General features: G+C 32.5%; 1 protein-coding gene across 1 annotated transcript in view; it reads right to left on the bottom strand.

Moving 5' to 3' along the window:
- Positions 1 to 539: 539 nt before the first annotated feature.
- The window catches only part of LOC124356799 (ATP-binding cassette sub-family G member 1-like), a 33,335-nt gene continuing 6,039 nt past the window's right edge, over positions 540 to 27,835 (bottom strand). Inside the window, 13 exon segments of the mRNA XM_046808008.1 lie at positions 540 to 7,444; positions 7,988 to 8,143; positions 9,565 to 9,665; positions 11,345 to 11,426; positions 11,428 to 11,514; positions 13,224 to 13,366; positions 15,047 to 15,169; positions 18,406 to 18,644; positions 18,928 to 19,073; positions 21,109 to 21,301; positions 24,169 to 24,286; positions 25,794 to 25,951; positions 26,386 to 26,489. Coding sequence (XP_046663964.1) covers positions 7,100 to 7,444; positions 7,988 to 8,143; positions 9,565 to 9,665; positions 11,345 to 11,426; positions 11,428 to 11,514; positions 13,224 to 13,366; positions 15,047 to 15,169; positions 18,406 to 18,644; positions 18,928 to 19,073; positions 21,109 to 21,301; positions 24,169 to 24,286; positions 25,794 to 25,951; positions 26,386 to 26,453 — 1,959 coding nt within the window. The 5' untranslated portion in view covers positions 26,454 to 26,489 and the 3' untranslated portion in view covers positions 540 to 7,099.

Genomic DNA, 27,835 nt, shown 5'->3' with positions numbered 1-27,835 from the left:
GGGATCAATACTGTCCCATTACTTCAGGATTGATATTGATATTGCCTCCAATGGGGATGTCACTCCAACCATTACTATAAACAGTTTTATGTCTCCTACCATCTGTGATCTAAGGTGTGGGCATTAGAAGAAAACTACATTTCTGCATCTTTTTCCGTCTCGTTGCCCTACCATAATCTTCCAAATTATAAATGTAAGAAAACCATATCTCCACAAATTGCTTTTTCTAGCTTCTTCATTTGGTTTTGTATGTAAAACTTTAAAAGTGATTTCCTGATCAGACACTTATTCAATCCACAAAAACCTTAGGTGGGAGCAATTTGGGGAAGTCATTTTTTTAAAGCTTCATCCAAATCAGTTAGGTAGTTTTGGAAAAATTGTGTTTCAATTGACATCCCCAAGAGTAGCCTACGTAGGGAAAAATCGTGTGGTAAAACCCAACAATTTGACTGACAGTTTTGAACTTAGGGAGGGTGCAAATTTACAGCTTGAACTGTACAGGTAGTTTATTTTTATCTGGGTTAATACTTAACAACACAGACCATGCAAAAACTGTTAAACTTTATTTCAGGCAAAAATACAAAACCAGTTTCGAGTTCTACACATGGTATCAAAGATAAGGATAGGTTACTTTAAATTCATTTGTACAAAATATCACTTAAAAATGTACTGCACTTACAAAAAGCGTATAAAATATAAATATTGTACTTTAAGCAAAACAAATAAAGCCATTCAGACATCACATATTTATCTTATTTAAAATAACTTGTAAAGAACACACACTCAAAAGCTAGAAAAGAACAAATTATCAATAATTAATATTTAATAAAAATGTAATTTCTCACTATGCAAAATCCAAAACATAAAATTTAATTTTAACTTATTATTTTAAACAGACAATTACTGTAAAATATTGTAACTTGAGACATTTTCAGTTTAATGTAATGTTAACCAAAAAGATTGTTAAAATATAAAAATTATTGTTATAGAAATACATTGAATCTTGGATCTGATCGTCTATTTGCGTATTTTATTACTTTTAGATGCATGTAAATAAAATATGAACAAAAATTCAAACATGCTTACTCAAGCCGTCCAGCAGAAATGGATTCTTGAAAGACATCTGTGTTTTAAACAATACTTAAATGAATTAATAAAATTAGCTAAATAATAAAATCAGAGTGAAGTGGTTTTTAACCTAGAAACTAATATAAGTGAACCAGATCATAAATACACAATTGTGTCCAGAGCAGCATTTGAAACAGTTCAGTTTAGTAAAGCAGTAATAGAATTTTGTTCCATTTTTCTTTTTAAGAAGGCTGCACAGTAATAAATCAAGATTTTGTGAAGAAATTGCCTCAAGTTACACTATTGATGGCAGATGAAAACACTATATGTAATATTGGCAGTGTTATATTAACAAGAATGCACAAAACATTTCTACTCAGCGATTTAACCTTTTGAAATGTTTTATTTAATTTACCTATGGAACTAGCCATACTAAAAATATGCTATGATATCGAATAGATCACAATTTCAAGGTCAAATTAGGTAAGGTAATGACGAACAGAAACAAGAAACTTCTACCAGGCCTAGGCCTGTACATCTTTGTAAGAAGCTCCCATACATCTGTCTACACACGTTATATCTACTGTGCCTATAACAACCTCACTAAGGTCTATAATCAAAAGGTTCAATGTATACTATTTGCATACATATGAAATAAATTTTTTTGATATGGGTTATTTTTTAGGGCCCAGCTAGTATAACAATTTTTTATAGATGATTTGTTCTACAGAAGTAGTCCAGGATGAGTGAAAGTCATAACATTTTTGAAGACTTTGGGGTCTTGACTCTAGTCTTATGCTGTGCTAGATAAGTTATATACTTTGTCAGAAAATATTCAGTTGATTTCGCTAGTATCCAACGATATCAAGAAACACGTTTTCAAATCACAGGATATTCTACTAACACGTATTTGAGGAAGACCCATGTAACATTCACACTTCTTTGAAATAGTACTAGTATTTAAATTATCTGTTTTGGATTTATTTACTTCTAGTTTACCAAACTACAAACTTATTTAGATTATTGTTTGAGAATTAACATGTTTACAACACTACTGTAATGTTTAACAAAAGTAAATAATTTATTTATATAGAATTTTCTCTAATCTTAAAAACTATCAAGCACCAAAAAATCAGTTTTAAGCTATGTGAGATGACACTTTTCGCCATAATACAAATTAGTAATATAAATAATACAATTATTGTGACAGTATTTAACCAAGTGTTATGTGACACAATTAGTTTTTTATTTGTTGGTACACAAAAAAATAAAATTTCAAAATTCGAAATAAAAAATTCTCTATATTTTGAGGTCTTTAGGTCACACCTTTATTATTTTTATAAAAAAACTTTTGGTAATAGAGCACATCTCCAATTATTCACAGTAGTTAAGGGTAAGATGGCATGAGCTGGTTTTCTTCAGTTATTGTGATGTTTACGCATATACCAAAAAATTTCTAAAGTTCCTATTTTTCTTAATTATCCTCTGGTAAACCTGGTGGAGAATTGGTTAAAAGAACATGTTACTATTTATTATGAACACTCATGTTGTTTGTAATGATGCTTCAGTTTTCTAGGTGACACATATTGAAACAACAATAACATTAACAAACTATTTTTACAATTTTCAACATTTCAGTTTCACACATGAAAATATATAAGCCAAAAATGTTATGTTCATGACAAGTTGTAATATGTAAAAACATTAATATTGAGAGAATTAATTCAAATCATCACGATCACAGCTTTATAGGTTTGGTTATTAGGTTTGTATTTTTATTTATTGAACACAAAAATCATATCATAAGATATGGGAAAATGTAATATAAAGCAAATCCACTTCTAAGTACTAAAGTATTTTCTTTCAATTTCCATATTACACTGTCATTAAAAAACTCTATCACACAAGTAATCACACCTCAAGAAGGAATGAATAAGTAATTTTTCAAACTTTATTTAACAGTTACATCTATTCTGCATTATACCTATGACGAGATTTAGGATATAAATTAATGTAATTTTAAACACAAGATTTGTTATGAAATTGTAGGGAAAATTGTTATAAAAATAATTGACCTAACCCCACATGCTATACCATGCTATCATGTTATTGACCATAACCAGGATTCAACAGCCCCCAAAGAACATTAGCATAAGTTTTCAGAATAAGTTATTCAGTATTAAAACACACAAACCAATGGTTTAGCATCCTGTGAGTCTAATCTAAGGTAAAAAGTTTTCTACTGATGATGTGTGTGCAATGTTGCAGTTACTTGCATTCAGAATATTTGTATAAATAAACTTTGTATTCTTGTTTTACTCCAAATAAATTTTGTGTTACATTCAATTACAACATGCATGCTGGGTATGGTAGTGAGTTAAGTGTTCACATCAACAAACCTTGTAACTTGAAGTTGTGAGACAGAAACTAGGCTTTTTTGTTTTGAAAGACACTTTTAGAACACTCTGAACATGGGGTTAGGTAAAATACTGAGTGTCCAGGCTAGAGATATCAAGAAATAAATTCCTCCACAGGGTTATTTAACATATATTTTTAGCGATTTCAATTACCGTACATACAAAAAGTAGTAGAATCAAGACGGTGTATTTAAACTAAGGGTCATATTTCCTGCACAATGCCTTAAGACTACAAATAAATTTTAAAAATGCAATATTTCTACTTTTACTGTAGACTGCAACACCACTGTTGACTTTTTAATCCATACACAAGGAATAATAAACAGATACAATTGTTATATTGGGTAAAAAGATTTCCCATGTAACGCAAGAAATAGACACACTAAAAGTAAATTTTGTTTTATAGAACATTCAGTAACATGACACAGTATTTGGATATATTCAACATTTTTGCAGTATCTCAAATTCTAGACCAAACCATATTCCGGAAAGACCCCAACAGGTGATCTGTTGGGTGTCAGGATTTTTTTTAACGAACATCATTGTTGTGTTTCTGGTTGTTTGATGGGCAGAAGAGGGCCTATTGTATGGCTAGCAAGATCAAATCTTACCCATCTAGATTTTTTTGGATGGGGTTCATCAAAGATTTTGTTTATCAAATAAGAGTACAAAGTTAACGGGAACTAAGGGTTTGGGATGTGGCTGCAGTTTAAAGGACAATGCTGGAAATGCTCATAAACACTTGGTGGAATGTCGAGTACTGTTTAGACCACTTGAGAGCCACTTATGGTGATCATATTGAACTTTGCTGAGTAACATATCACTCTTGGTTGTATTTATAACATGTTAACATAGTTGTTTGAAAATAAAAAAGCACATTTTTATATTGTATGTGTCCAATATTTCTTGATACCTCTAGCATGAACAACCAGTATTGTAATGACATGTAAAAATTATCTAAAATCTCTGTGCATTTGGGTGAATACCACAACTTTAACACCCACATTGTACAAATAGCTTTTCATACATTTTTCGGACACATATATTTAATAATTCAACACGAATACTAACATAAATTCCAAGTAAAAATCACTTAATGTAGCTAATAAATTAATACATAAGAAAATGTATTAAATTATTTTCAAGATTTAAATTCAATTCATTTATAACAGCAGTGAAAAGACATGAAAATAGATAATTTTATGGTTTAAAGCTTATTAGATATTAAAAGGTACAAATACGCATTAAATTATCAATATCACAAGTTTGCAAAAAATTAATACTTGCATATCAAGTGAACACAATGCTTCATCACTACTTAACAGTTATTACGAGACACTTTCAACATTTTATGACACTATCTTTTAAGTTTTACTATGCTTTCATGATAAATAACATAATACAAAATGTATTGTAATGACAAAATACAAATTGTGGAGGATATATTGTGAAGTGTAAGTTTCAAAACCAAAGTGATTTTGAACTTTTAATGGCAACACAAAATATTATAAACTTCAGTAAATTTTACAAACTTCATGATTGTAACAAGGAAAGTATCCATAGTCTTTTTATAGATTACATTCTTTGTACATAACTGAGTAAATGTTGTTTTAAATTGAATACTGTTCCCAAAAACGTTACTTTTGGTATATATTATGAAATTGCCAAGATATAAATGTTTCATGTCTGCCATCCTGAAACATTTCTCTGAAGGAGGTTAACTAATGAACTTAATTATCTAAGGTAAGTTTAAATACTATTTTTTATACTAAGTTTGGTGGGAATTTATTAGAAATTACGGTACTTATTGTGTACACTCATATTTCTGATTATTACAGTTACACATACTTCTCAAATCTGTGTATAGTCACCATATTGAAACTAATGAGACATCAAAAACTTTTACAAACTAAAATTGTGTAAATCACTTGGGAATTCTTAAACGCTTTTAATTTGTTATTAACAATGTAGTAACTTAGTAGCTGAGATATAACTATTGTTCCCTTTAGTATTATCTATCATCATGAAAAATTGAGTTGAACACAATTTGTACACATAAGTTGTTTCAAATTACTCAAAGATAGAAATGTTTTATTGATCTATTCTGAGTTGTAACCAAGGTAAGAAATATTGCACAAATGCAAACTGTAGCAAAATTGAAATTTTAGATCAAATTAGGGATATGGAAGTATTAATTTTGTAATAAGTTTAGTCTTAATCATATCCTGTAGAACATTTAATTCCAATGAAAAGTTTGAAATTAAGGGACATGAGACCTTAAGGGTATAGAGCCCATATTTGATTCCTGTTTTTGTAAGAATAACCTTGTCACAAATAATCCAAAAAGTAATAAAAATGTTCTAGAGTTCAAAAGAAAGCAAAATGTTTCAACATAAATCTCTTGTGCCTTTTGAAACATAAATATTGAAAACAGAGTAGATATTTTGATGAAAATCAAAATATGGTAATTGATACAACATTTAAAACCAGAAATAAAAGGTATTGATTTATAACTGGAAGCAGTTATTAAAAGAAGATATTTTTTGAAAAAGTGTCACAGCAGATATTGATTTTCCATCTAATCAAGTGAACTTCTCTATAGATATTCAATAGAGAAGTATTAAACAAAAATCCCATATTCAGTTAAACAGTGACTTAAAGCACTCAAAATGCTAGAGAAGTAGTGTAACAGAACATAAATTAACTCGTAATAGCCCAGATTTTGAAGTGAGAGTACCCACACTTAGGTGTAAATACTGTGCATACTACTATGTCCATATGCTATCTAGGCTGTTATGGATTAATTTTAATTGTGCCAAGATATCCTGGGATTCTGTTAAAAATAAACTATACAAGTTGTTTCTATCTATAGGCATCAACGAGTTAATTGAACCAATTTTAAACAAACCATACAATACATAAAAGTTAAAAATTAATTCCACATTCTGCAGTATAACATTTTGTTATAAAAAAAACAAAATTTAATAACTTTATTGCATTGACTGCATATGTCTTTAATAAATTTAATTTGTTACAGCAATTTTATGAACTCTGTGTGGCAATATGACGAGTATAATTTTTCTTCATATAAGTTTTGTAACATATTTTCAGATTTTTTGCCAATTTATATACAAATACATCACTTCTAATGATGTTTTTTCCCACTTTATATTGTTTGTCATTTATATAATGATATGGCTAGGCCGCAAGGTGAGGAATAATGGTTACTGATAATAATTTGAGTATCATCACTGAAACATACCTCATACCTTAACTCTTTTTATCTTGCTATATTTGGTACAGCAGGATAAAATAAAATGTTTGTCTGCTGAATTGGTTCAGGATATTGGATTTACAATAAAAAAGGACCACCAGTTTGGCCCTGTCTGAATGTTTTCAGGAATTTCCCTTTGTTTAAACTGTTTGAATGAAAAACCATCCTTTTAAGATTACCATGCCTGTATGAACATTATACGTAAATCTTCAGTTGAGATCCTCTTGACCCAAGTATGAAAATATAGATTAATAACAATCAAAATAGCACTGGTCTGGTCTACAATAAAAAGTTTACCCACACAACACACTATTAACGTACTGAAAACAGTTACAAATTTTCATGTTCTGCAGTAAATGTTCCACTTGAGCACAAAGTACCCAAACACTCTTAATAAGAAAAAGAATCCCAGTAGGGCCAAACAATCCACCCAGAATACAGCCTTGTCCATATCCATCTCTTGCAAGAATCTGGCTGGGATCTTGAAGTGGCAGTAGGGTTCGGAGCAGTGCATGCTGGTACGATTGAAGCCATACACTGCTGTCATCGTGCCCTCAAACCCGTAGCGGATGTACGAGACATCAGCCACCCAGCGGAGGCAGCTTGGGATACTGCTGAGGCTCACGAAGAAACCGGAGAATAGCAGGATGGGCACATTTATAACTGGCCCGATGAACACACCTTTCTGAAATTGTATAACACATTACGTCAGTACAAAGGCATTTCTTCATAATGCTCAAAAACAGGGTGCCTTGAAAGATCCACCCACTCTATTAATTTTTAGGCCCACTTCATGTCATTAGTCTTATTTGCACAGTCAATGTTTAGAGACAAATTATAGGCCAGTTTAAAATTTACTGCTTTAGTTAAAAATTACTTTAAAATAAAGCTGCCCAATAGGTTTCAGCCCTCACCATTCATTATAAAACAAAGAGAATATTAGAAAACAACTGCTATATTTAGTGGCCAATGGTACTGGCCTTACGAGCTACGGACATATTATATCTTGGCCTGCACAGCTAGACATATAAGCTGAGATAACATTACGGCAAAAATTAATCTGCGCTTCCGATAAAATGGTGGTGGCCAGTAGAGCTGCCATACAAGCTCCAAAGAAAAATTATAATATTGCCTTCAAGTGCATAGGGTTAACCTTCTTCGTACAAAGTTACTTGCTTATGTGTATGTCTATTTGGCAACTTTGTTGTTACTGTCTATGATGACTCACCTCCACTGTGAGAGCTGCTCCAATGAAGAGACCCAGACTCTGAGCCACTAGGGAGATGAGGAAGCAGATGGACAACACCATGAGATATCGGAACATCTCGTTTGGCTGTGCTGATAGCAAGTATACTATTGTGACATACATTGAGGAGAACAATATCTGGAATAAAACAAATTAATATTAATGTTGTCATGAAAATCATGACTCACATAAAGCTGTTACAATTAGTAAAATACTTGAAAGGATCATTCACATTACCCTTTTTACTATCGAATTATTACAACTGAGTACATAAGTTCTTAACAATAGTAGTTGTATGACTTGAATAAAAAAATTCAATAATACTGGTGTCAGTACTTTCTATACAGCTCAAGTGGTTCCCACACTGAAACATGCTAATCTTACTACCATTTTATGAGTATAATTTTGGACTGTTTTTAGCTTTGGATCTTACTTTTTTACTAATTTACTTGAGCTATAATATATAATTTTTTATTAGGTTACTCAGCATTCCATAACAGTCTTTACATGTGATGTTTAACATGTCAACTGTTACTATTATATGTTTCTTATAGTAAGTGTATTGCCAATTTTTACGATACTCTACTCTTTTTCTTTCAGAAATAATTTTCAAGTCATGATATTAGTTTAAAAAAAATATTTTTACAGAATTAAGTGCCAACAGGAAGGATAATATACTTAAATCTCTCAGTTTGATAGGGTTGGCAAAACTATGCTTTAATACCAAATTACGCTTGAACAATGAATTATTCTTGCTATGTGAGTAGGACACATACAAATTATTATTGACCATGGAATATTTTGCTGTTCACAGAATGTTTTGTACTGCTAGCTACATGAACAGGGAACAAATGGGAATATGAATAGAAATAAGTGTGAAAATAATGATTGTACCCATGACTATTTATCCTTTATAACTCACTTCACTCCGATACTTGAGTTGGTATGATGAAAAATCTGACACTGCACAGCTTTGGAGGTCATCTTCTAACACTTAAAAAAAATGCTTCTATCTGTGCCTATCGAGCCATCCTCCTTATTCTGGACCTTCTTAAAACCGTGTCATCTGTCAGTCGTGTCGGTGTGAAATTCTTGAAAAATTGGTCCTACAGAATTGAAACTTGGTACGTAAGTTCCTCTTCATCCAAGGAAGAACTCTACCGATTTTGGGGTCAAAAGATAAAAATTAAAGATACAAGGAAACTCAGATATTTTACATTGATTGGTCTTATGGCAACCATAATTAATTATAAGAGATAAACAAGTCACAAATTAAACACATTTATGAACAAACTGAGTACAATCAGATGAAATTTTATCAAGTGACAGTGATGGTTACTTTGTTAAATTGGTGGTAAGACTTTTGTTACAGACTGTTAGGTCCTTTGAGACTCTGTTACATTGATTTATTTATCAAACAAAAACTGCTATTCATGAAGTCTTCTCACAGAATATTTTGGATAAAACTAAGACATAAATATTGCACCAGCATCGAGTAACATAGATTAATACAATAGAGTACACAGGTATATTAAGGGTACAGAACAACAATAACTCACTTGAAATGGGATATCAGCAATAGTTTTTGCAAGATAAAATGACTTCAGGGAGTACCAATGATTCATGTGCTCTCTGATAAAGACACTTTTCTCCAATGGAACTGAAACAAAATTATATCGTTATTTCAATTCTTATTCTTAGAAATATTCAACATTTCAGGAAGTACAGGACAAAAAGGAGTAAACATATTTTTTTCAACTCCATTATAATATGATAGCATTATTAAATTATAAATGGAAAGCGACGCAAATTATTAATGTACCAATAAATATTTAACCATGTTCACTAAAAATTCATAAGAGTAAAACATCAATACTAAATTAAGTATTTAATCTTTTGAACACTTTTCAATTTTACCTTCATAAGCTTTCAGGAAAATGTTTCCAAAATATTCTGACAACAGCTAACATGCAGTGTTACATATAATTTTATTGAGCACAATATGAGATATTAAAATATAACTATTCCATAAAGCCATCACACTGTTTTATATATTATTAATACTTAGAAAATTAAATAATAAAATATATCAGTGTATACTGCCATACAAGAACGTAGCCAGTAAAAAATGGGAGAGGAGGGTCAAGACAACTGAGTACCTTACATTTTCCCGTAGTGGACAGAGAGTAAGGCCCCATTTTGTCCCTTAAAAAGTTCTTGACCCGTTTCTTTTGAGGACGGTCTTTCAGTAGTACATGTCAGTAATACTTAATTACTTATTAATAATAATCATTTACTAAAAAAGTAATTGACATATTGAAAATTTGGGGGGTCCAGACTCCTTAGATCCCCTTACTATCTACGTCCTTGCAGGTGTGCACTTTTCCTTAATTCAAGAATACCCTGCTGTATGGAAGTATTGGGTAATTAATTTCTTTCATTTCAATTGAGTCAAGGTAGAGGTTTTAGTCTCCCTTGCATTCAGCTCTGATAAAACTTTTAATTGGGGCACTCATGCAAAAGTATAGAATCAAAAGAACTACAGTTCTGCAAATTGGCCCTGTTTGAAAATTTTTCTTATATCTTCTGAGGATCACAGCATAGAATGGCAGATTCGCACACTTACAATTGATTGCTAAGAAAAATTGGAATTTGGAAAAAATGGAATCTGTCAGTTTCTCTCACTGATGTTTGTGAAGAAAAACCTTCACCATCTGTTCTGTTAAAAGGGTAGGAATGCATTTTATGAATATTCCAACATTAACCTATCATCTGAAGCTAACATTGAACACTTAAACATGTATAAATATAAAGTTATCTGGAAATATATTACATCTTATCTGTAATTTTTGACAATTAAAAATTCTCTGTTATGTTTGAAGTACTATAGGTCTACCTTGGTTATGTTTAAAAAAAATTGGACATTTGACCATAGTGAAAATATTTACCATATAGGCCTACTTTTTTTATAACAAAGCAAAACAGTAATTTTATAGGTTCAATTTACCTAATAAAGTATGATCTTTTCAATAAACAAAAAACTTAACACCTCTTTGTGGATAAAACTCTGCATTAGTTAATTTAGTAAAAACTATGGAGTGATTCCCTTAATCAAGTTAAAACGGAACCTCTACTTTATAGTAAACTTCTGTATAGTATAAAATGTAAGTACGGTACATTTTCACTTTTTACGGTCAAACCTCGTGATAATTTGGATAATTTATATTCCTCATATTATTTTCTTGGTTGTGTTCCTTTGTTTTATATTACAAGTTCAGCATGAATGTAATCACTCTCTTTAAAATATGGCTAAAGACTTACTTAACTTGTAAGACTTACAAGTTGTGATTGTGGGCATCATGGCAGTAAACATCAGGAAAAGAACAGTGAAGAAGAGACAACCAGAGTTGTTAATGACCTTTAGATGCTTCGTTACCAATCTCAAAGTAGATCATACCAATCAGCAATCCACAGATTATATGTGATGAACAACGTACCCAGAAGAGAGACTGCAACATAGCACAGTTAATTAATAAAATAGCTCGCTAGTAACATGCTAATTCCTAGTAGAAAATCCAACACTGTTCAAGAGCATTTTTGGTACCTTGATATTATCCAGAGGCTACTCTGTCACTATCTATTATTTGCTATAGGCTATATAAGTAGGTAAATACATACTTATGTACTATAGATAGAAAAAGTTAAAGTTAACATTTACAAGCGCACACGTGATCTGAGCTTGAATTAAGGTATCATTCCAAGGGATGTTTTCCTTTTTCACCAGAAGTGAGGAGACACCGAAGTCCGCACTAACGGCCAGGAGCATTTGCGATCTTTGCCTACTTTCCAGATTGTCCAACTTTTCCGACATCAGATGACGTTGAACAATCTGGCATGTGATCTGAGGTTGAGAAAGTAGGTATACCAATCAGAATGGTCCCTGGTCATCAGTGTAGACTTTGCTGGCACTGCTCTTCTGGCGAAAAAAGAAAAACATCCCTTGAGATAGTACGCAAATTATAGCTCAGATTACATGAGCGCTTGTAAAGGTTAACTTTAATTTAGGTACGATTAATAAAATATTTACGATAACCTAATCCAAACCTACTTATATCATGTAATAACAAGTAGTATATTGGGACAGAGTGGCCTCCAGATAACACAAAGTCCTGCATTTCTTAGTAATTTATTAAAATGTACAGATTTAACTCTTCACAGTATACTTTAGTCTTTCAATTGGCAGGCAATAGGTTACAAGTTTATTTGTTAAGACCCTGAACACAAATGCAGAGCAACCATTTTATGTTTGCCTTGTTTTGGATGTTGTTTAAAACCTTCACGGTTTTTGACGTAATACTACTTTCATAAATATTGCATAAAATTGTGTAATTGACATAACATTATGCATCATTATATTGTTTCTGTTTTATTATGTTGTCTGCCATATTATTACGCAAGAAGCATTTCTATGACAACCGTGTGATGCGCAATTAATTCTGGCATTTTGTAATAGAAGTCAACACTTTCTTGGTCCTCAGTTATGGGTGATTGCACCTTGAGGAGTTCGCTGTAGTCACACAGTGCAGACAACTGTGTAACAGATCGGTATTACTCAGTTCAAATTTCAAACAAGTTCACAGCAAATTAGTGGGTGGATACAGTCAAATCAATTCTAGTAATATAGTCTTGTCGTTGACTGTGACATCGAATCACATATGAGCGTTAAAACAAATTAACAAAGAAAAGATAAATTAACCTTATATTAAAAAATTCAAATAATTAAATTTTAACAGTAACAAAAAGAAATTCATTTGTAGTATTTTGGTTCTGATAACAAAAATTTGAAAAAAAAAACACAAAAAATAACTTTTATGCATAAAAATTATATATCTAAACTCTACAAACCTGTCTCTGTACAAACATCTCTGCAAAATAACATAGTTTAGGGCACAAAAAAAGACAGTACCCTGAGACATTAGTTCACATTTTTAAATCTAGTTGGAAAATTCTCTGGCACATGCACATGACCACTTTCGTGTTGAAAGTAAAAGTGGTATTTTTACATAACTCTGCATCAAGTGGAGCTAAAAATTAATATTCAAAATTTTCAAATAAATTCAAAAGTTGAAAAGTAAACTCTAATTATTACATAGAAAAACACAATATAGTAGGTCTACAAAAATGAAATAAAAACTAATAAAATTAAATATATTCTTACCATATCTCTAATGGTGCAAACAAAAGTTCGCTTCCACAGAATCCAAAACTGTTCCAAATGTGTGGTGGAGAAGCTGGCAGGGAATAAGCTTTCATCTGACTTTAACACTTTTTCTGCAGATACAGTCTTCTCGCTTGGAGAATCTGAGAACACATTACTGTTAGTAGTTTGAAATAGGTAAAAATACAACTGTTCAGTCTATACTGCTTAACCCAGACAAAAGATAAAATACACAAAGTGTCACTGGGACAACTCTTCATAGTGTGATCCAATGGTTCTAGTAGTACCATTAACAGTATCTAGTGTAAGACTAGTAAATTTTGTTAAATCGATCTAATTACTAAGTTCAGTGAAACATCTAGTTTTGGATTGTTTTTGGTTTTATCTTCCTGCATCTTCAGTTTTCATTTTGAATGCTTTGGAGCCAGCTGTAATAAAATGACTTTGAGTATTTCTTATAAGAAAAATGTTAAATCTCATGCACTTTCACACCCTTATTTCTATCTTAGTGTAAGGGGAAATGCCTCAATTCATAGATATAATTGATACTCATCCAAAAGTTTTATTTTCTTTTTTTTTGTAAAATGTGCAGTTCTTGAATATTTAAATGATACAGTACAAAAAGTTAGTGATTATTTTCTAAAAATCTACGTGATTTGCAATACATGTAATTTATGACTAAAGATTTATTCATAAGTACTAAATATTGACTTGCACTTTTCTTGTTAATTTACCAATGTACATTAAAATATTAAAGTTATGTTTACTTTTGTGGCTTTACTTTACATAAAGTAATAATAATAAAGTTGTCTAATGTCTAAAATTTTCTCATTCATATGGGTACAAACATTATCTTATAACTGATGAAGCATTAATATTTTCAGGCCAGACAATAGAGAATATTTGGCGTAAATTCCCTTAAAAATATCCATTTTCCAACTATTTTTCAAATTTTCTCGGGGGGAGGGGCCCCGTTTCATTGAGGGATATTCCTGCTTTTTTCTAAATCCGACCCTGAATGACGATGCACATAAATAAATGTAGAAAATACAAATTGTAAATAAAATATTATTTATAAATACTCGTATATTGTAATTATTTTATCTGTCTATGTTTTTCAAGTACAAAAATAATACTTTTTAGCGATCTGTAATTTGCAGACTAGCTGTAGTCTGCTTGTAGTCACAGCAGACTATGCAGCTGATGCATGACAATAAATATATAAAATACAAACTGTGACCTAAGTATTATTTTTAGAATCCACTGTAATTAATTTTACTTATCTACGTTTTTTTCATTCAGAAATAAAGACAATAACATGTGATAGTGATTAATTAGGTAGTTAAAGTAATTTTACATACTGCTAATCAGCTGCAGTCTGGGACTAGTCTTATTTAGATTTGAGATTCAGCTTTGACATATCAATAGTCATAATATTGTGAAATCATGACTTTCTACTTAGAAAGAAACTACAGAGAAGCTTTTATTAATTGTAGGAAACACAAAGAATAATTTTACTGAATAAATCTTTGAGTTAAAAAGCTGGCAACTAAGATAGACAGTAGTTTATTCTGACCCACTTTTAATGAGTTGCCCACCCTGTAAAAGTAGGGATTCAATAGGTGGTTTAAAGCTATGGAAATAGAATTTACCACCAATGTGTATTTATAGAATTTAGAATGTTTAATTCTATAAATCTGAAACCTTCAAAATTTCAGCAAATAATTGTCACTGTCTAAGTTAATCTGATTACTTTAATGGTAAACACGCCTTACTCTAACAACGCTGACCAGTAAACTTATATTATTAAAATTAAAACAGACCACTGTCTAGCTTTCCAGCCAAAAGAGCTTGAGGTTCTAGGTAGGGAGCACACTGGCCTTGTTTAACAGCATTCACCACTCTGGGAACAACATCACCATGTTCTCCACTGGCAACTTCTATCACTGCAACCAATGGAATAATAAAATAACTGATTATTCAATTCAAGATATAGTTTGACTGGTTAATTTATTGTTAATCAAAATATGAAAATTTCGTGAAAATCGTCATTTGTAATTGTTGATTTTGGCATATGGGAACCAAAATAATACTATTTAGATACTGTCTTTAACCTTACAAGTAATGATGCAGAAACTAAAATACCATTGAGGTTAGTGTACATATAGCCATAATGATTTCTTCCAGGATGACTCTCTCTTTTTGCATCTAGCAAAATTTGGTCAACCTCACAATAGCATTCCATGCAAGTTAGCCAGCACTTTAGAATTAAGGAACTAATTTTATATACTGTACTGTGTGTACAGGAGGATTTTTAAGAAATTGTGTGATAAGTTTTTTAGTAAAGCAACATTTGTTAAATGGTGTGTTTTTACTCTGATTTATTTACATAATCCTAAAATAATAATCCTAAAAAGGATGTATTAACAATTTTATTTAATCAACCAATGATTGCATTCTTTCAATCATGTTATCATGATCAGTTAATAAGTTTTTTAATAATGTGAGATGATGGTTTCAAATAAGAAAACAAAACAGTGAAACACTTTGAAAAATATGATCCTTTATATTTTTTGGTGGTGACAAGAACGCAGCCAGGAAAACATTTGGGGAGAGAAGGGGGGTTCAGACAACTAATAATTCCTGTAGTAGACAGAGACTAAGGCTTAATTTTATTCCTTAAAAATTCTTGATCCATTTCTTTGTTGAGAACGATCTTTAAGCAGTAAATGTCAGTAATACTGAATTATTTAAATAACTAGCTGACCCGGCGAACTTCGTACCGCCTTAAAGGGTCCACAGCATCCACGTTGGTGCTTGAAATGTGCAGAATAAAAGACAAAGTAAAAAATAAATCAAATTAGGTCCTATGTGATTTTTTTTTCCTTCACAACTAATCTGAAATTTAAATAGAAAAAACAAAATAAAAAACACAATTCGTAAGTTATCTAAAATAATTTAAATCGCAATAAGCAGCAAAGCCACAGATACATTAATTTATTAATATTGATTCTCTTTCTTCAGTCGAGTACCTTGTGATATACAACATTTTTGTCTTGTTATTAGGTGCAAGAATGAAATAAAGCAGATGGTTTGCCGACACGTAAACATGCCACATATAGTTGTCCATGAGAAAAACATGTAATTTTCTAAATTTAGTCCACAAAACGCTCAAAGATTGGCCTTGTGATTTATTGATCGTCATGGCAAATGCAAGACGAATCGGAAACTGAGTTCGTTTAAATTCAAAAGGCATATCGGTAGGAATCATCGAAATCCTTGGAATAAGAACTTCCTCACCTTTAAATTTTCCTTTAAGAATCGTCGCGTGAATCACATTTATCATCAATTTTTTTACAACCAAACGCGTTCCATTGCATAATTTTGGTTGATTTAGATTGCGAAGCATTATGACTACTGCACCAACCTTCAAAAGTAAATTATGGGGTGGTAAGCCGGGGCACATCCAAAGAGTTTAAAAAATTCAGTTGGATAGTTAGTGCCTCATCTTCATTTGCTACGCAATCAATAGATTTGAATGTTTGCAGAGTAACCATCAATTTGACTCTGAATTAAAAGTCCAAGTCATCCACATCCTTGTTCTTAGCTGCCAAGATTGCTCGCTCACTCAACCAATTGTTATTTTTGTGATTAGTGATGGATCAAGAGGGGGAGTCAGTATTGGCAATTTTACTTTGCCATTAAGACAACACAATCCAAGCGACTCTCCAACAAACTTCAATGCACTACAATGCCCACAAACAACATCCATTGGGACCAATAAGTACAGATACATGCGAACTGTAATCATAAGTGCAATCATAACTAAATGATGCTCTATTCAAATCAACAGCTGATGTATTCCTTCTTGCGTGTCGAACTTGATCTAGTTGTTGATCAGTACGATTAGCTCGCCGATTTCGCATAGCCAAGCGAGCTGTTTTCACGGGCTTCCTCTCTTTGCTCTTGAGATTGAGAAGCACGAAGTCGGGCCATACCAACACGACGCTCTTGCCCGTCCGATTTCACGTTCTTCTTCAGTAGAATTTTTCACAACGTTACGAAGCCTTCTTGCATTACGGCTTTTTGTTGAGACAGATTTGATCTTCTGGGTCGCGGCATCTATATAATAATCCTCTCAATGTTCACAAACACTCGCAAATCGTTTAATTGCGTGCGAAACAAAGTTATCCGAACCGAAAGCAATCGAAGTAATAAGTTGTTTGTCTTTTTTAAAAACCAACAGATTATTGCAAAGGTAAAAAAAATCACTTCATGATTGACTGATTATTAAGTAAAAATGAAAGGACAATCTATATGTCAGTAGCCATGATTTCATTTTGTTTGACTGAGTAAAACCCAGAAAAATGACACAGCCAGCTGTGAAAGTGTCAATCAAATTTACAGTTGTTTGTTTACATTTTGGAATTCAGGCAATTGTTTATTTCAAGATACAGTTTTTTTACTCTATGCTTTCAAACTATAAGTGTAAAGAAATTTAAAAATAGTAATTAAATGATATAAACATTATGTTTCTTTTGTCGCATTATATATGTTTACAAAGAACAGCTGATTAAATTTTGAACAGGCTCTTTCACTTAATAACATATGTTTGCTGCAATGCATTTCTTACGGGTATTTCTGTAATTTTTAGAGGCCAGTGGGGCGGAATCCTGAATCGGGAACGGGATAAAAAGTATCCTATGTCCTTCTCCCAGTTCTTAGCTACCTCCTACCAATTTTTCAGCCCAAATCGGTTCAGCCGTTCTTGACTTATAAATAATGTAACTAACACGACTTTCTTTTATATATATAGAGATAATAGTTTACTAAAAGAGTAATTGAAAAAAATTGAAAATTTGGGGAAGGGTCTGGACTCCTTGGATCCCCTCGCTGACTACGTCCATGGGTAGTAATAATATTTTCTTTATTATTTGTAACAATTTTAAGACAAATAAAATCAATGAATTATTTTTATTTATCATTCAGCTTTATACATGCAATAGCTGTAAAACTTTATAATAAAAAACATTGAATTATGTATTCTGTTATATTTTAGTTGCAGTGTCTAACTAGAGAACATACTTAAAATAAAACTACATGAATTACCTTTTCTAACAATAATTTTAATATACTGAGATCATTGCCACATTACTGTGGTACAGCATATCGGGATACTCACCATAATCGGCCGGGTTGTGATAGCTGGGACAGTGAAGGCTTAAGTTAGACAAAAATGGCACTAGACCATCCACTCTGCCCTGGTAGATACACTGGCCCTCTGCTAGAGCATACAGGTAGTCAAACATCTCGAAGAGCCGGGCCGAGGGCTGGTGTATTGAGCAGATAATGGTACGACCTCCACGCGCCAGGGACTTGAGCAGTGACAAACACTGGAAACATGCTGAGCTGTCAAGTCCACTGTAAAAAAAATAATTCCTGAATGAAGATGGCTAAAACATTTCTGAGGTAATTTTTCTATGGGAGGACTCTGCACAACTGCAAACCATTCCATCTTACTGTATAAAGTCCTGGTGTTTTTGAATTCAACAGGGTATTATTAGTTATCATATCCTAGATTGCAAAGATGATCATAAGCATTCTTGATATCAGTAATTATAAAACAATTTCCCTCTTTCAAAATAATAATGTTAAAAAGAAAAATATCAATGAAAGAAATCTTATGCTCATTTATATAACTGACCTGGTGGGTTCATCGAAGAACATGACTGGTGGGTTGTTGACAAGCTCAAGAGCTATGGAGAGCCGCTTGCGTTGTCCCCCTGACAAGTCAGCTGTGCGGGTGTCTTTGCAGTCTGTCATCCCAAGTGTCTCCAAGATCTCATCCACCTGCAAGTCTAGGTCTGATTAGTCTAGCTAATTTCAAATAGTATACTTTTGAGGCTAAAACAGAATTTAGATTCTATCAAGTCATACTTTTCCTATTTCCCTATAGAAATTTTAGGAGAATTGGATGCATTAAATTTGTTACTTGGTCAATATCCAAGTAATAACTTAAACTAATTCAAAGACCACCTGAAAGAAATAAAGTTTGAAAATTTTTACACTCTCAATATCACTTTTTATTTTCTGTTGACTATGCCTATTTGGGAGAAATAAGTTACAGCTTTATAATTATACACATATATGAAATTCCGAAAACTTAATGGCACTCAAGGTTCACTGATATCTAATTAAAATATTTCATTACTAATTCTACAGTGATCTTATACAAACTCTGACAAAGTCAAAAATACAATTCACTTTAAAAAAAGCTCTGTTAATATTATAAATACCACAGTGTAAGTTTTTTATTCACACTTGTATGTACAAAATGTGATTAAGAAATGAAAAATTTGTTTGATACTAATTTAGGTTTTGGGTGGATGTAATTGTGTGGGATGGGTGTGGCAATTGTCCTTTTTTTGTCCATCCTTCACACCAAGGACGTACCCAGAGATGGGGTCCAAGGTGAACCGAATCCCTCCCAAAAATTTTCAACTTTTTCAATTACTTTTTTAGTAAACGGTTATTATTATTTCAAATAATTCAGTATTACTGACATGTACTGCTGAAAGATCGTTCTCAACAAAGAAACGGGTCAAGAACTTTTTAAGGAACAAAATGGGGCCTTACTTTCTGTCCACTAGGGTAAAATATCAGTTGTTTGGACTCCCCAAAATCTTTTTCTGGCTTCACACTTTAAGTAAAATAACTTATTGTGAAATAAATAATATGGTTTACTTGAAGAAGATCCTGTTGTATTCCTTATCATAAACAGAAAAAAATAATTTAAACACACATCTTGCTATTAACAAAGTAGTTAAATACTGTTTAGTTGAAAGTTTCACTTTGGTTTGTAAAATTCATCAGATTAACCATCAGATTTAAATTCAATATCGGTAAACATGTACGTTATAGTTGTTTTTACAAAATACAATATTATCAAATCAATATTCATTCAACATCTGTATTCATTCCAAGAATTTTTTGAAAGGGCTAATTGACTGGTTTAGATCAACATGTCTATATGTATGTGTCTGTGTATATATATTTATGTATGTATGTGTTTGTGTATATGTATAAGATAACTATTTATTACCATAACTTATAATGAATGAATGTTTATTCCAGCAACTGTACATAAAATACACTTAAAAATTATAATAGTAATCCTAGTACTAATGCTTATGTTAGTTTATATTTTATAAGTTGATGTTAGATAATTGTTTTTATTAACTATAATTTTCTTTATGTGACTCTATTCATTGTACATTCTGTGCATTTGTTTTATGAATATCGAATTTCTGAATCTGAATCTGAATATGAGCAAGGTGCAGCTCATAACTGTAGGGCTTTTAGAGCAAATCCCACAAAAATAGTCCAATGTGGTTTGGTGTGTCTAAATCCCTTCTATATCCCCACGCTTAACACTTTTATCAGTTACGTGTATGGAACATTAATCATCCGTCCAACATCTGTTGCAATAAACTAACATCATTGGCTGTTGTCATAAACAAATAAATAAAAATTTGATTTCATTCAACTGTTTTGCAAACAAACGTTTAAATCAAGCAGAGAGTACATGATCGTAGCCACATTATAGTGGAAACAGGTAATGTTCAGCCGCGATATGGCAACACGGTCTTAAATGTCATTGGACTAATTTTAAAGCAGGTTACAATAGTATTGCTAACTACCCCATTACAGAGCCACAGACCAATGTCAGGTCTATACAGGATCCCCTGTCCTTGTTCTGTTATATCACTCATGATATCTAGATGACAATAGATCACACGAGGCTACACAGAACATATGACTAACACATTCTTAGACATATTAGAAACACAGTAACTAGTTTATTTTGTTTCTTGGTAAAACTTACAATAATTGACTTTCCTTTTGTGGAGAAATTATCGCCCAATTTCAGATTAGCTGCAATGGTCATGGCTTCTGACACAGTGAGGTGAGGCATCAGCTGATCTTCCTGCATAATGTAACATGACATCTTGCGGTAACATCGCAGAGCCTTGCGGTCTGTTCCATTGAGGAGGACTGAGCCTGAGAGTCCTTTGGTCCTAGCAAAAAAACCATATATGATTAATTCTTAGCACTTAATAAAAATTATGTTCCCAAGGAGGGTTCACTTCTGACTGGCTTATACTTTCCAGTTAAACATACACTGGGTACAGCAAAAATCTATGTGTCACTTAAATCTGTGCAACCTAATGGATGTCCAGGAATGGCACATCACTAACCGAAAATGTTGAGATTCTGAGGTGCAAGGGTAGATAGGTTCTAGTCTACTGTGGGAGATGACTGTTGGAGTTGGTGGGGCTCCCAAAGTGTTAAGGGCTGTTGCTAGCCTAGACAAGGGCACAAGAACATGTTGCCTCCTGCCTGATTTGACTGGAGAGGCTGGTTCAAAGCTGGCTTCCCCTTCTTCGGAGAAGACATGACTGAGATTAATGCCTTAAATTCTTCCTCATGGATCTTGACAGGAGGTAACCCCTACCCCCAACCTTACCCATCCAGAATATCCTGTCACTTCGGAAGTAGCGCAAAAAGTCCTTTTAGGACTAAGTGCAATTTTTAAGCTTCTTGTCCTAAGAGAAAAAAACAAAATTATGTGATTGTCCTCTCAACTCAGGAGGAATTATGGGTGGCCAGGCTGTTCTCTGTGCCAGCTTGATATGATAATATCCTATTCCTCAACACCTACTACACCTACACCTCACCTCACAAGGTTACTACATATGGCCCAGTGAATCACTCACTTATAAAATGTAATTCTTACCCAGGTGTGATAGGTAAGTGCTACAATCTTACAGAAAAATAAGAATTTAAATTAATATTTCTCTATTTACAGCATATACCATAGCAAACACCATTTAGAGTTGTTTTTTATTAAAGTACTAGTGCATTTAGTGAAGCTAAACATCAAATCATCGAATTTTTTAAATATTTTGGTGATATTAACTCTCCAACTGCCCTTAGTATTTTCCTTAAACGTTAAGCCTTGTTTTCCAGTCTTGCATAAATAGTTTTTTGCTGCAAACCTAATTATATTTTAGTATTACTTTGTTTACAATGAACAGTGTAATACAATGATAATAAGGAACTAGTATAAATATTTTCATTTGAATTTTTTTACGGTGAGTAAGATTTTTTTTGTTTTTTCTGTATAAAAAGGGCGAGAGGTGTGCCTGGAAAATGCACCTACGTATATGTATATATTTCAAGATAGACGTAAATAAATTAGAGCGGAAATGAATTTAATAATTTGTATCTGACTCTTTTGGACCACAGTAAGTTTTCTGTTGTCCAAGTAGATGCTTTTTAATCGAAAGTATATATTTTCTTGATCAGGGCACAAGTTAAACTCAACTATGGCACTTGAAATACCTTAGAAAATTAACCTAAGCAGACGGAAGTTGACACTTTTTGATCAAATTAGGTTTTTGAGACTTATATGTATGTATTTATTCATTTAATAAAACCTAAAATAGAAGTCAAAATTTTATTTACATATTTAATCTCTCAACCATGGATACTGAAATAACATGTATTTTTTATGCCTACTTATGTTTAAATAAATGGTAGGGCTCCATCATATTACATCATAAATGCTTTCACTAGGAAAGCTATGGCATTTGATTTTGAAAATTGCATGTAAAGCCGTGGATAACTGCTAGTAAGGTTTTAAAACTAAACTTATCTGTTTGTTGAAAAATCATCTAGACTCAAGAAAAGATTCAAACATATTTTTTTAAACCCAAAATTTCTCCTTTTCAAGCACATATCTGAGTTAACAAGCAATTACTTGTGTCATTTTATTTCAAAGCTTGTATAAAACAAAGAATTTTATAGAATGTAAACCATATTCAGTCCACTAGTTAGCTTGCTGGAATAAAAAATATTTTTAGTGGTTTGAAAAGACTCATGTATGTCCTGTTTACCTTTTTGTATTATGTCACTATTTTTAACCATTTTACAGTAATCCAGAGTGTGGTAACACAGTAATTGAAGAAATTTCTCTTTGTCTCCTCTTAGTTAAAAAAAGAGTTGGAAGTAAACTTAGTTTAGGTAAAGTCTTCTTTTTTTAAGTATTGAATGTATCTATTATTTCTGTTTTGTTTTCTTTGAAACTCATGATGTAAAAATAAAGTACTACTAGTAACCTTTATCTGCGTCTGTGCATACATATGTTGTAGCCAAAAATTTTGCTGAAAAATTATACACAGTGTTTGAAAAAGAACTCCATAGTTTTAATGTGTCCTAGAATCTGTACACAATAAAATACACTATCCGATTTGGTGGTGTTTGATTCATCAACTCTCCAAGTTTGGCTCCCCTGCAGTTGGCAGGTCTGCTTGACTTTGAGACCAGACTAGTGCTGTTTTTGTTCTCTGTTCCTTCAAGGTGGATAGGCAGGGCTGCACAGTATCTTGGCCACCACAAAGTCCAGACTTAACCTCATTGTACTTTTTCTTTTGTGGCCACATAAAAAAATGTGTACAGTGTGATTAATCATTTACAAAAAATAAATTAATGTGGCAGTTGGGACAGTTACACCTGAAATGTTAGTGAATACGTGGCAAGAAGTGGACTCTGGTCTCTACATGTGCAGGGCAACAAATGGATCCCATGTTGAAGTCTTCAAACATTAAACAAAACTTGAAGGAATTCTCTTCCATGATATGTACTCATTAATGTAATTTTTTATTAATTCCCTATTAAATTTATACTTAAAACTTGGGAGTTCTTTTTCAAATGTCCTGTACTTAACTTAAAGTTTGACAAATATCTGGAAGGGCATTCACGCAAACGCTCTCTGTTCTGACCATAAAAAATGTTATTGTCCAGGCAATCACCTAGATGGTCTTTAGTTCTATGTTGCAATAATAAATTGTATGGTATAATGAATTGTTATGTTAACACTAACTTGTATCCAGCAAGCACATTGAGAAGTGTGCTCTTGCCAGCTCCTGAGGGTCCCATGATGGCTGATAGCTTCTGAGAGAAGAAAGATCCACTCAGCCCTGAGAGAAGCCTCTTTGAGCCTGTCAAATCATAATGAATTGGAACATACATTGTCAATGAGTACTTATGTGGCGTGCTAATGTAATACATCACATTATAATAATCAATTTTAAAGTTTAACAGAAATATACTAATTGAGTTAGAATGAAAAGTTAACTAAAACCGTTAGTAAAAATTTATTAGACGTAAATGGCACCTTTTTTGCCAATTATCTTCAGAGTGTACAAAGAAAGGTAAAGTAAACCTCAAATATTACTGAGAACAAAGGAAACTATTGCAGGGTTGTATCTGCTGTAAAGTCGTCACAATCTATTTTTGAAAGAATTTCTCATTCTGATAACAAGACGAAAGTATCAGGGGCAGTATAGTAACCAACGCTAAATGTATCTTCTCGCTGATCAATTAATATTTTTCTGATGTGAATAATCGAAGGGAAAGGTGGTGGAGAGCCATTTCTGAGGATGGCCGCTGATGGTACTGGTTACTGCTCTTCTCAAGCTCATAGTCTGCCCATGAGTCTCACTGATGCGGCAGAGGTCATTGGTGTATTACTTAGCCTAAAGAGCTCAATACCACAAGACTTCTATGGCATTACAAACTTTGAAATAAAGTCGTGTGCTAAACATATTTTGTGTACCACTTGCAACTTTAATAAATACATTATTTATAGATGGGATATTCCCTTCAAAATTGAAAGTTGCATTCCTGAAACCAGTACTACAGAAAGGCTCAAAAGCAGAACTCTCCAGGCATAGATCTATATCACCACCTAGCAAAATTTAGGAGCACACTTTTCTTAAACATTTATTTAGTTTCCTATACAATAACAACCTCTTATCAAATAGCAGTTTAGACTCACACATAAAATAAGTGTACTATTGACGCAGTCATATAGGTGGTGACTGATGTGGCCCAAAATCAGAACGTTGGTAAATTAACTAAGGGTGTCTTCTTGATCTGAAGAGAACATTTGGGCTACAAAAATATTTGTGCTTGCTGTGCCAAAGATGTTGACTGACACCAACAAAACTCGCTGAATGGGTTCAGCTTTGACGTTCCTTGAGTTTGACATTCGGCCATCTTTAAACTTTTGATACGATTCATGCACAACACCATCATTCATGATGTTTTATCCGTAAACCCGGCACATTCTTAGATGGATTTCTGCTGCAGTATTCCCTCCTGCTTGCAGGAAACAAAAAATGCTTCTCAATTAACGTTTGGCGGAAGAATCAATGGAGGCGATCATTTTTATGAGACTGTAGTTCAGCGCAAACTGACTACCTGAAGTCAGCAGTGACATATGTTGTAGCAGAAAAGATGCGCGATTGAATACTGCGCTCACCGCAGACCTCCAGCTTGTCTGGCCGTCATGGCATGAAATCGGAAATTGAAAAAAAGGCCCTCTTACTTCCTTGTTGTTTCTTATTGAAATGGTAATCAAATAATTCTAAAATGTTTCTAAAAACTACAAAAATTCTAAAATTACTGAAAGTGCAATCTTTATTAAGTTTTCAAATTACCAACCTCTCTTCCTGTCAGGCACGGTATAGGTGAGGTCAGAGAAGTGGATGTTAACAGCAGGATTAAGAGGCACCTGAGTCAGTGAACACAACCTCTTCACCAGCGCAGAAGGTGTGGTAGGCTGATCATCCCCCATGTGGAACACACTACTGCTGCCAGTGCTTACATGCACAAAAGTGATATTAATCACTTAATTATTCTATAACTACTCACTCAAATTAACAAAATGATGTTCATAATTAATTCTAGTTCTTAGGTAATATTTCCCTCAAAATTAAATTACATCTACAACAGTATTTTTTTTAAATTTCTATGATAATAAATAGTACATTGTAATTTCTAAAAACTGTATCACTTCTAGTAGTTGTGGCTAGAATTATGCCTTATTTGGAAGTACTGTTTGATGTTGAAAGTCTTGTATAAATGTATTAGGCTATATTATATTACCAAGTATTATATTACTCAATAACTCTAAATTGTGTTTTTCATTTTTACTGGTTTTTCATATTTCACTATTACATTTTTCTTGACAACTCAAATCTTCATGAATACATTGAAATTTATATTACCGAAGTTTCACTGTAATTGAACTTACTTTGAAGCAAAAGACAATTTTTTCTTCTCAATAGAAAAGGCAACTCCTCCATTTAATGTTTGAGTCATGTTGGTTGTCTTCTTCTAGCAAGGATTGGCAACTTTCTGTAACATATAGTTTATAAATAATTACTGATGTAGAGAAAAAGACAAACATTTAAGTTTTGCAGAACTTAACTTTAAAAAAGAAAAATAACTACGAATGTGTTTGTTAACACTAAATGATATCATCATCTATATTCATCAACTATATAGTTCTAGCACATTCAAGAATATTTGTATGGCTTTTAATGACAGAATTTCAATCCAAAATATAAGGGGCAATTTGTCCATCCTCAGAACTCAAGGACGTAGCCAGTGAGAGGGTCCAAGGGGAAATTTAAAAAATTTTCAATTACTTTTTTAGTAAACGATTATTATTATTTAAATAATTCAGTATTACTGACATGTATTGCTGAAAGATTGTTCTCAACAAAGAAACGAGTCAAGAATCTTTTAAGGAACAAAATGGGGCCTTACTCTCTGTCCACTATGGGAAAATATCAGTTGTCTGGACTCCCAATAAGCTTACATCCATCATATCCAAATGTATATCCGATTCAGGTAGTACCATACAAATATAGATTATTTCATATTTGTATTAAAATTTACTCAAAAACCAAGTTATTGGTAAAAAAATCTAAATTTTCTTCTGTAACTGTTCAAACTATTCTAATTACATTTCTGCTATTTATAGCCTAATAGATTATTTACAAAATGGTCTGCACTGCATCTATCCAAAGATTCTCATCCAAAGTTATAAAGATTGAACTATTATCAATTGAAACATAATAGACGAGACTATTCAGATTGTATGATTAACTGGCATTTAATATAGACCACATTTTTTAACAACCTCGTACACAATCTTCTTTCTTTCTTTAACAATTTCAAATGTTTAACCACTATATAAATAAATTTTACATAGTAAGAAATCATAGTTTTGTGGATAAATAAAGAAAAAGGTCCTTAAAACTGTACTGAATATCACCATCTCTATAAATCTTCTTAAATCTCTATACCAGAAATACATATAGCCATACGCTGTGTTACATCATACTCAGTGGAAGATTAAGAGCTTTGCTCTCTTCGAGTCCCATCCAAGCCAGTGTAGGAGACTAAACTCAACTACTTAAATTTTCTTGGCTAATACAATCTGACAGACTTATAACTTGTATATCTCTTCATGGATACAAGGGGATACACCATCCATGATCCTAGTGTCTCGCACTTCTTCACACAACTGACAAGAGACAGACATCTCAAAGTGCTATTAAGAATCCCACAAGCTTCCATCCCATCTGGGACTTTCTCAACCTCATTTAGCAGTGCCCATCACATGACGGACAAATCTGTATGTGGGAGGTTTCTCTACTGGTATGCGGGAAGTGGTTAGAGGTGTTTCCCAAGGG

The sequence above is a fragment of the Homalodisca vitripennis genome, chromosome 3, assembly GCF_021130785.1.
Source record: "Homalodisca vitripennis isolate AUS2020 chromosome 3, UT_GWSS_2.1, whole genome shotgun sequence".
Classification (NCBI taxonomy): Eukaryota; Metazoa; Arthropoda; class Insecta; order Hemiptera; family Cicadellidae; genus Homalodisca; species Homalodisca vitripennis.
The sequence above is the reverse complement of the archived record's forward strand: the minus strand, read 5'-3'. Positions and strand labels throughout refer to the sequence as shown.